Below are 10772 nucleotides of genomic sequence, written 5' to 3'. Positions count from 1 at the left end.
TATATATATATTCGAATCTTTTAAATCTTATTATGCAAATAGAGCTTTTTTACAATTGATTTTTTACTGTATCAAGTTATACTTTCTTATATTTTAATTCTGCGTTACAAGAATACATATGTAACGCATCGTAAAATTTTAATATTGTATACTAGAACTTATTATTTTTAAAGTTGCAGATTAATATAGATTATAAGCCATCATTAATACTGTGCTCTTTTTTATTAACAGCCATTTCAAAGATTTGTGCAGTCAGGCCGTGTGGCCTATGTGAGCGATGGACCTTACCAAGGCAAATTGGTCACCATCGTTGATATTATTGATCAGAATCGGGTAAGAATAATATTTCTTTTTATTAAATTGTATTTAAGCTTTTCAATATAAAGAACTATAGTATGAAGTAGGCAATGTTCATTGTAAATAAGAGACATTAGCGGCAAAACATTAGAATATTGATTACAATTATGTTTCGGCTGCAAATAATATTATACAAGAGGTTTACATACAGACAGACTATAATTGTTTTTTGATATAACAAAGATATAAATAAATGCTACAACTGTTTCCTGAGAAGTTTGATATTTTATTTTCATATATATATTTCTCTATAATTTCTTAATTATAATTTACTTAAATGATGAACCAGTATTATGATAGGAAATGCCGGCTGACCTTAATGATGCCAATTTATGTCTGATGATACAGTTATTGCGATTTCCATAATAATTTTATTAGAATTCAATATTTAATTTTTTATTCTTTTTAAGGTTCTGGTCGATGGCCCATCAACAGGTGTACCTCGTTGTGAAATGAGGCTCAACGAGCTTCACTTGACGAAATTCCGCTTACGTTTCCCGTTCTCTGGATCCACTCGTGTCGTACGTAAAGTATGGGAAACAGCTAATATCAATGAATTGTGGAAGCAAACAATGTGGTCCAGAAAGGTTGAAGCTAAAAAGAAGGTAATTCAAAAAATTCGTTAATTTCATTACCAATTAATAAATGCTATTTATGTTGAATAATTATTATTGTATTCATGTTCGATTTAAAAAGCGATATTCTTAACCTAAGTTTCTACCTCTTAAAAGAAAGAGAAGATATTCCAAACATGTTTCTTATCATATTAGATTTTTGTAAAATAGCTTTAATGTGTATATGATGAACCAATATTATTGATAGGAAATGCCGGCTGATTTAAATGATGCTAGCTTAATTCTGATGATACAGTTACAATCTCGATAGTAAAATACACTTTGACATATGATTTATTAGAAGGAATCTTCTTTGTTTCAGCGTGCGGCACTTTGTGATTTTGATCGTTTCAAGCTGCGTAAAGCAAGGCAGATAAGGAACAAATTGCGGACAGACGCGTTTTTCAGATTAAAAAAGAAAACCAAGAAGGTTAAAACTGGCGATGCAGCAAAGAAGAGCACGAAAAAAGCTGCGAAAAAGTAATAATACTTTTTGAATTAAATACAAAATTATTTTACAAAGGTCTTGTTATTTATGATATTCCTTTCACACGCAATAAGAAATTATTGGTTAAAAACCTATTTATTTAATTAAAATTTGAAGTTAAGGATTAAAAGCGAATTATTATAACAATTTGATCTTGAATGAGAAACAGCAGTAGAGAGTAATTATAACTTTATTGAAATATATTATTTAGGCGCGCATAATATTAGAGATAAAAGATTTTAATAAGTTCAGAGATCATTATCTTAAAAAATATATAATTTTTTTGTGCTTCAGTATTTCAGATATTTAATATTTTATTTAAATATATATATCTTTACTTTAGCAGAAACGCAATTATAATTTTAATAAACTTGGAAATATACGGTATTAAAAATTTATATAATTAAGGAATTATTATTACATGTCTTATTTTTAAATGGGAAACATGTAGAATAAATAGAAATCATATTTTTAGCGATTAATATTTATTTCTAAAACAAATATATTTTAAATATTTGAGTATTGTGTTATATTTTTATTTATTCATTTATTTATGTATAAATTATAATTTTATATATATGTCAAATCTATATACAGCGTTAACATTTCGCATTTTCTTATGAAAAACTAGTATAACAACTAAAAGAAAGGATATATATCATCTTGGAAAAAAAATCTTTTTCTACTCTCAGTCATTATATCGCACACGCAGGCGCGAATTGGAAGATGTGCGAATGCATTTTTCAACTTGAATCGACTTGAGTCGATTTTATAATCATGTGCAATTGGATACGTTATATAATGATGAACCGATACAATCGTATTCATAAGAATACAACTTTTTTTCGCGAACATAAAGTAATTGAAGCATATAATTAATTCTGTAAAAATGAGAAGATACGCATTTATGTATTATAGGAAAACTTGGATATATATAAGTGCAACCGGAATACCATTAACGCACCCGATTATACAATTGTTTATTTTGCGATATTTTACATCGTATAAATTTAAAAGAAAAAATCCGTTCCTTTTCTGGCACAATAGAGAGCTATTCCCTCGATTAATCATTATCGACATCAGAACGTATTAATCAAACTACTATACAGAAACGCGTTTCAGCATTTCATTTGTGTCTTATTTTTGAAAATTTTTACAGATAAAAATTATGCACGCGCAAAATAAATGACAAATGTTTTGTAAAGACAATTTGAATTTTTGCGGATATTACGATTTATATATTCGAGTACAGTTTCGTAATCATGACTATGAAACTGTATCCGGATAATGGTCATTTGCACTTTTATCGCTTAATCCTTTCAGTTTCTTTCGTATAAGAAATACATGTTCAACTTTGTACAAATTACTAATTTTTTTCTACACAGTAATATATACTAATAAATAGCAATTTTTTCTACAAAAATAAAATACTCGGTGAATAAAATCAATTATTTTTTTCTAATTACGATCCTTTTAACATTGTATTTTTTTCTCGAAAGAATGAAAGAAACTTTTATTGTTTAATAATAAAGATATGAGAGAGTTATATACAGATAATTAACAAATCTATTAACAAGACGTTGAGAAATTTGTAAGAGAATGCAAGATAATATCGTGATGTTATAATTGCCAAACAACAAATTTATATGTATATAATTTTGATTTAATACTGAGAAAATTAATGTTTTTCTTTTTTTACATGAAAATCTTCGATTATGAATACTGTCGGATTGAGTATCTTGAAAGATATTTAGCGTCTAATTATTATTATAAAATATTGCTTTAAAAATACTTCATTCTCGATCACATTGCGATCTGTAATCACTGCACATCCCAATGTTACAACCGTACGCGAAAAGACAACATACCTGTCTTTTAAATATATATTTCCGGCACGTCGCTATAAATTACATTCGCTCAATATAATACAAATAAGTCTAACGATAAAAAATATATATACAACGATAAAGAGTATCATAATACGTTGCGATATGATTGATTTTCTTTTCGATTAAAACATTCGATAATCATTTTTCTTTAGCTCCAAGTATTGATATAGCGAGCGTGACCCGGATTTGTTAATTAATTCTTAATTGCGTGAAATTATTATATTTATATTATTATGTATAAAATTAAGTTACCATCACACTGTGCAACAACTGAACATGAAAGATTCAGCAAAAAGATGAAGAATGAAAAAGAAGAAATCTTAACGTCTTGGAAACTGATGAAGTTCAGCGCTTCCGATAAGCGCCAAATATGATACACATCATACACACTCGGCGGGGGAGAATCAAATAATTTCAAAGTATTAAAAGTCTTGGATATCGTTCAATTCATCTCCCCGCTCTCAGTTGTTCTTGGCGCTGTTTAGAGTGACGTCTAAAGGCTCGTCCATGTTTTGCTGAGGACTGCTCGCTACATGATGATGGAACAGGGTAGTGACCTGCCTGCCGGACGCGTGATGATGGCTTTTGAGAGTTAGATCCATCTCTGCCTCCTGCGGCCGCTCCCTCGTCGTCAGGATGTCGACACGATCCACGGGACTCGCGCAGATTCTCGGCGGCGTTCCGCATCGGCACTTGAGCCTATCGGGCGATTTGTCGCAAGGTACCGAGTATCTGCGAAACGACTAGTGTTCTGCTTAGATAATCTCGAAATCGTCTAGATGAAGATATTTGCGATACAAATATGTCTAAGGTAAGATGTAAAGATGTTTTTGTTTTAAATTCAGATCTGTGAAAGGTCGGTGAAAGATGAGATTATAAAGCGTTTCATTTAGATAATAACGCTTTTAAAATTAAAGGATATTATAAATATCGATATTTTCAATTCAATCATTCTTTTCGCAGAGATTATACAGTTAATTTTGCGATCTTAAATTACAAGCGTGTGATATAGACTAATCATTTTATTTACATATATAAAAAATAGCGCGTTGTTTTCTTATATAATTCGAGACACTTACCCGGGTGGCGGCGGAGGCAGGATTCTAAAGTCTCTGCAGGCCGATCCTGGACCGCCGATCTCGGGTAATTTATCGCTCGCGGTCGGCGAATTTGCGAGGGCCGACGAGGACGACGGCGAAGTGGAGGAGGACGCGTCGGTGGCGGTGTTGGTCCTCTCGGTGAGGCTGCTGGGACTCATGGGAGGCGGTCGGCCGAGCAGCAACGGCGTGGCGCTCCCTAAACCCAAGCATCGCATTCTCCACGCGTCCTGCAGCAATTGTAACCGAGCTTGCTTTCTCCACTTTGCCCGTCTGTTTTGAAACCATACCTGCGGAGGAACCGCTCACCTGACCGATCGTTGCTGTAATCTCTTGCCCCTTTTGCCCTCCCACCGCCCCCTCACCCCTTTTCAGGCGCACGTTACAGCGATATGATACTCCATAATCGAAACAATCCCGTATGTATATTCGATTTACTATTCCTAATTTAATCTTAAGATTCTCAGATAATATTATTTTCGAAAATTTGGAACGTCAAAAATAAAAATTAATTAATTAATTAAATTAAGAATTTAAAATATTAATTAAAATAATAATTATTATTATGCAATTATTATTATGAATAATTCAAGACGAAACGTTTCTTACATGTATATATAATTCTGGCGTTGAAAAATATTTTTTCACAAAATTTGTCGAATCGAATCAATACGTTTCAAAATATCGATACTCTATCCAATTTAAGTATTTGTTGGTCTGGAATAGTTGGGATACGGTCTATCGGGTGCAAGGGCGTCGGCCTGTCTGACGAAGACCCCTTGCCAACCCCATGAACAACTCCCACGCGATATTGAATTCCCTTCCAAACGCCCGTCTCTTTGTGCAAAGTGACAAAATTCTGTGGCAGAGTGTCGCCTCATGGACTGGTATATTGTTACGTTCTATTGTGGAATTTGTTCCGCGGATAACATATGACGCATTATAATTTAAAGCCGTGTATTGTGCTGGTAGACTCTTCCTGCGGTAAGATCCTTTCGCAAGAAACAAAATCGGTGAAAGCATGGGAGCTGCGCCAAGAAACGTGACTCTCATCTCTGAGCGCGTTCGTTAGATTGTTAGAAAGCGTCAGAAAAATGTGTCTATTGTATATTGTAAGATATAATAATTATTATTATTATTAAATATTAATTAAAATAAGAATACATTTTGATGTTGCAAGGAAAGTGTGCCTTTTAAACGGCTTTAATTAAAAGACCGCACTTTTGACACACACACACACACGCTTTGCGCTGTATAATGTATCCAGAAAATCGGTTCAAAATATTTCTTAGAAAATAATAATTATGTTGTGCTCTCGCGCGACGAAATTGCCCTCATATATCGATTTAATCCGTCGCAAGGATTCTGTGTTGTAACCACCGCCAATTTACTAAAGATCCCGTATAGTTGGCCCTTTACGCATTCTGACGAGATTCGCGGCTGACCAGATTCGAAAGCATTAATCGAATTTACTTGACGAACTTCCGAATCTCTCTCTCTCTCTCTCTTTCGCACCCTTTCGTGTATTCCTTATACAGATTTGCCTGGTCATTTCATCAACGTTCACCTAATCGTTTTCGCACAATAGTCCACGCGTAATAGCCATCCTACAGCCAGATGTACGCGCGGCCTTTGTGATACGATCGCGGATCGACGAGTTTTGTTCGTATCCTGATATCAATTAATGAATCGAAACATCTGCGCGGCTGACTTGAACCCGATTGAGAGTCGTTGCTCCGTTGATTTCTGTTATTGTATGGGAAAAAATTAATTGGTCGAAGAATTAATATCATATATTGATCAAATGTCATTGATTAATTAAATAATAACTGCTGCAATATAAACGAGGTCTTACGTAAGATTTAAATCAATTATTATATAATCAAATTACAACAGAATTATTATTATTTTTTTAATAAAAATAATCAGATGGAAAAAGATCACTTTTTTTCTCGAAGAAGATAAAATTGTGAAAAGAGAGAAAGAGAGACAAAATTTTTGACATGCGTGTCACGCATGATGTAGCAATTTCGTATTGCGAGATATGTCAGCATTAGAAGATAAATAAATAATTAGAAGCGTAGAAAATTATATATTTAAAAAAATCGTATAAACTGTAAAATAACATAAAAAGATGTATAGAATAAGAACCGTCTATATATATATTTTTCTAGTTTTAAGTCGATATTCCGCGCTATTCGAATTTGTTTGTTCGATATTTGATATTTTACTATAAACGTATATTGCATTTCCCTGATATTTGTATATAATATACGAAATGTCAGCAGTTAATGGAGAAAATTAGATGCACCGAAATAAATTGCGACCGTTAATCAAAGTTTATTTTCGGATTCGGAAAGCGAATAAACCGCGAGTATTTTTCGCGAAACAGTTTATTTGGGCTTTAATTAGTGAACGGTTTTAAGGAATGAAGTAATCTGTTGGAAGCTCGTATTTCGTAGATTTTGAGGTTGTAAGTTTTCTTAACCCTTTGGATGTCTGTGTGTGCCGGGAAGGCAAAAGCGAGCATTAGCTTTTATCTCGGATAGTTTCCCAGATAAAAGGGTTGTGTGCATCTTTCTATCAAGCTACTGAAATTAAGAATATCTAAATTTATCGTAAATGATATGGATTAAAGTTTTCGATTGATTTATAAGTTCTTCTTCTAAAGAAAAACGTTTTTTTTTTAATTTTTTTTATCAAATTAAAGATTATCTTTGAATCAACATTTCTCGCTTAAAATCAAACAAATCTTTGCTATAAGTAAAAATTTCTCCTTATGCTTGCAGATTCCTATCTTTTTACTTTATGTTTTTAGCTTTTTTAATAGCGTGTTTCATTCATTAATTAATTAGGCATTTGTAACAAAATTTTTAGTTAATACGTTTTTAATTGCACTAGGAAAACTTGTATAGTTATAATATTGATAGAAACTCATCGAAGATAAGCGAGAAAGCGTTAATATAGATGAAATAATTATAAGTGAAATATTAACAAAGTATGATCGGCAAGATAAATTCACCTGAACACGTGCTTCTGAGAGCGATATCCGAAGTGCGACTTCCTCTCTAAGGAAAACGTCGGGATAATGCGTTTTCTGGAAAAGAGATTCCAATTCCTGAAGCTGTTGCGGCGTAAACGTTGTCCGATTGCGTCTCTGCTTGAAAAAGTTACAAGAATTCGAGTGTTACATATGTCGCCAAAATTTTTCTTATCTTACATACTTTTTAAAAATATTTAACGGTCTTTAATCGCGGCAGCGTGTGATAGCACGCTAATCACATGATGTGTGTGATGGCATTATAGCGTTTATGATATTTGATGCAAAACATATTAGAATCAATATATAGATATTTTTTTTAAATATATATTTTCTCACTTTTTCAAGTCTTGCTTGAAAAAAAACAACGCGAAAATTATTTCTCAATTCTTCGTCTTCTTATATATATAAGAAGAAGAATAGAAAAATAATTTTTGTATCGTTTTTTAAGAAAGCAAAATTTGAATAAATGAGAAAAAATTGCCAACATATTATCATATATAAATTTATATATAATTATGAGTAATTTTTTCTCACTTCTTCAAATTAAATATGAATATTAAATATTCGTTTTGTTTATATTATACAAGTCATGTTTTTTTACGAATATTATTATTTATCCCTAGACATTTAATTTTACACACACAATTACCAGAATTGTTCGAATTACTTTTGCGAGATTTATCTTCTATTTTCACATTTCAATATCCGTATATATTTTATTTAGATCTCGTCATATAAAAAAAAACTCGGTTAAAAAGATTGAGAATATCCAAACAAATACAGATATCCGAGTATTTGTCTGATATTTCTCGGAAAGAATCGAGCAGTTTAACCAGGTACCAATTTAGTGCACTCGATCAACGACGACCGGACGTCGCTCGACAAATTGATAACAGTTGAATATGAAATTAAGAGAAACGTACACTGACCTGACGACGACGGCCGAACATGTATTCGGTTAATAAATCCGCTTGGGGCCCGAGGGGCGACAGATACGGACCCGCCATGGCGGGCGACCGCGGTCCCCTCCCTATATTTATCGGTCCTCGCTCTGCGTTTCCTCTTGATCGCTCTTGATCGTTCGCAAAGATGAAGACGGACTCTTCTCCTGAGCTTGGAAATCCTCACTATCGCAGCAAAAGGACGACGGGCCGCTCGTTCGGCGCGAACATGGCGAGAGCACTGCGGAGGAGAGTCGTCGCGCTCGTCCGCGTTTCGGGAGGGTGAGCGAGCAGTTTGTAGCGAGAGGGGTAGCCACCCTCCGTTCTCGCAACCCCCCGAGCTCGCGCGATGGCGCCGCCATTGGCCGCGCGGCTCCGGGGGCGGTTCTGTCGCGTTAAGAATCGCGCACACCCCTCCGCGAGGGGTGAGAGATTTGTGCAGAGCGGCTACGTTGAAAATCCGCTAAATCGCGGTCTGCGCTTTCCTCCCTCCTCCTCGTCCTTCTCCCCATTTTCCCTCCGCGTATATTTTATCCTTTTCACCCCCGCTGTCTTCCGCCCTCTCCCTCCCTTCTTCTCCTTTTCCTCGCTTTTGCTCTTTCTTCGTCATTCTTCGCTCGCGTTCCGTTCGCGCTTTGCTCGTTTCTCCTCGTTTCGTACCCCTTTCTTTTTGCCAATGTATGTGTTTTCTTTATTACTTCTTTTTTTGTTTTACTTTTCTTATTCCTCGTCTTCTTCTCCTTCCAGGCGGAAATAAGCTCGATCGCTCGGCAAGCTCGGTTTTCTTCGACTTTCTCCAAGGGCAAAACCACGAAAACGTGTCGGGACGCAGATGGTGGCACCGATAGGCCTTAAATATAACGTAAGTGTTTACATATATACATCGAACGTAGTAAAATTTACGGCTACAAATTTTAATTCGGAGTCGACATCTTTTTCATTGCGAATAAAAATAAATTTAAATATATAGATTTTTCTATATATATTTTTATTTTATGTTATCTATATATATTTTTAAAATTTTATTGAAATTGAGAGATTGAGAAACTCTTGTAAATTTCTTTTTAGTTGCAATTATTAGTTTCCCCTTTTAGCTCTTTCAATCGCTTGAGAAATAATTTGAAAACGAAATAATTTTATGTCTCTTACTCTTTGATTTCTGATATACATTGCAAACAAGTAAAAAGACTTTCAAGTTAAAGTCTGGACGCTACCAACCTACTACTGATTGTCTAAGATTCTCTTTTTGATAAAAGATAGCGAGATCAATCAGAAAAATATTCGTAGATTTATATAAATATATTGCAAGCTTTTATACGATAGCTGAGGATAAGATTGAAGGACAGAGACACACGCGTACTCTCTTCTTGTCACATAATGTTCTGGGAAGGGATGATGTAAGGGAAAATGAGTATGAAGCGACCGTTTCTCCTCTTTTCTCCCTACCAATCAGGCAAGGAAAGCATCTAACTTTCTATTGTCTTCTCTTAATAATGTTGTCTTCAAGCTCTCAACGGGAACGCCGTCTATAAATCTATGGAAATATTGAAAATTTCAATGTTGTAACTAGTTTGTAAATGCTACATATAGAGCATATTTTCATTCTTCACACAATCTCTTTTGGACAAAATGAGAGCAGTGCCCCAGACTCTAACTTGACTCTTTATAAGAAAGTATGCAACTCTTTTGTATTGAATATATATTATATATAGATATTTTTGTGTATCTAAAAAAAAATCTGAGTTGATGAAGTTACTCTATAAAAGTAACTCGTGTTATGTATATTGTTATTCAAAAAGTAACGATTACAATCGTTACAATTTCTAAACCAGACGTAACGCGTTGCTTCCTCCAAATCCTGCTTAAAATAAATACGTGGAATTTTTTTCATCGTAAAAGAATGTATGGGGATACGGAGATACATTTGTTCAAAACGAGACAGAAAGAATTATTAACGTTTCATTTTTATCTCAACATTTTTCTTCGAAAGAGAAAATCGAATATTCCACTCGGAGAGGGCTAAATAAAGTCGTGCATTTCCCTCGCTTTTGTCGAGTCGTATGCGTTAAATGATCGAGGCGAATCGACAACCGCGGCGATGAAGAGTATCCGTTCCGTTAAATACGCCGTAAATTAGCGACGGCGTATTTTGCCTCTCAGTCATATCCACGCGGATGGGGACGGATAAATATGCAATCATTTGATTGATGCAACCTCGTATATTTGATACATTGTGCGGCGCCCGCGTCTCCCTGGGGTGCGCCCATTTACGTTTCCCCCGAGCTCGAATTCCTTTGATACTTGGCGCATTGACTGCAAACACGGAGACATTGCGGGTTTCTGT

At 34.4% G+C, this 10772-nt stretch overlaps 2 protein-coding genes across 3 annotated transcripts; one reads left to right on the top strand and one right to left on the bottom strand.

Moving 5' to 3' along the window:
• Positions 1-231: 231 nt before the first annotated feature.
• On the top strand, positions 232-1493 carry LOC115236171 (60S ribosomal protein L14; the record flags this gene model as incomplete). Its single annotated transcript, XM_029808436.1, has 3 exons — positions 232-333; positions 768-962; positions 1294-1493. Coding segments are annotated over 3 exons (459 nt in total), but the record flags the coding sequence as incomplete, so codon positions are not given.
• A 495-nt stretch (positions 1494-1988) lies between these two features.
• LOC115236166 (retinal homeobox protein Rx1) lies at positions 1989-8667 on the bottom strand. Of its 2 annotated transcripts, none has more exons than XM_029808430.1 (4): positions 8411-8667; positions 7467-7601; positions 4427-4734; positions 1989-4079 (listed from the first exon to the last, which is right to left on the bottom strand). In XM_029808430.1, exons 1-4 carry the CDS (start codon positions 8492-8494, stop codon positions 3809-3811), a joined length of 798 nt encoding a protein of 265 aa, XP_029664290.1. In that variant the 5' UTR covers positions 8495-8667; the 3' UTR covers positions 1989-3808. The 2 variants fall into 2 exon arrangements, with proteins under 2 accessions (XP_029664290.1, XP_029664291.1); XM_029808431.1 differs by having other exon boundaries at positions 8417-8667.
• Positions 8668-10772: the final 2105 nt, after the last annotated feature.

The sequence above is a fragment of the Formica exsecta genome, unplaced genomic scaffold (genome assembly GCF_003651465.1).
Source record: "Formica exsecta isolate Colony F162 unplaced genomic scaffold, ASM365146v1 scaffold245, whole genome shotgun sequence".
Classification (NCBI taxonomy): domain Eukaryota; kingdom Metazoa; phylum Arthropoda; class Insecta; order Hymenoptera; family Formicidae; genus Formica; species Formica exsecta.
Note: the sequence above shows the minus strand (reverse complement) of the source record. Positions and strands in the feature narration are given on the sequence as shown.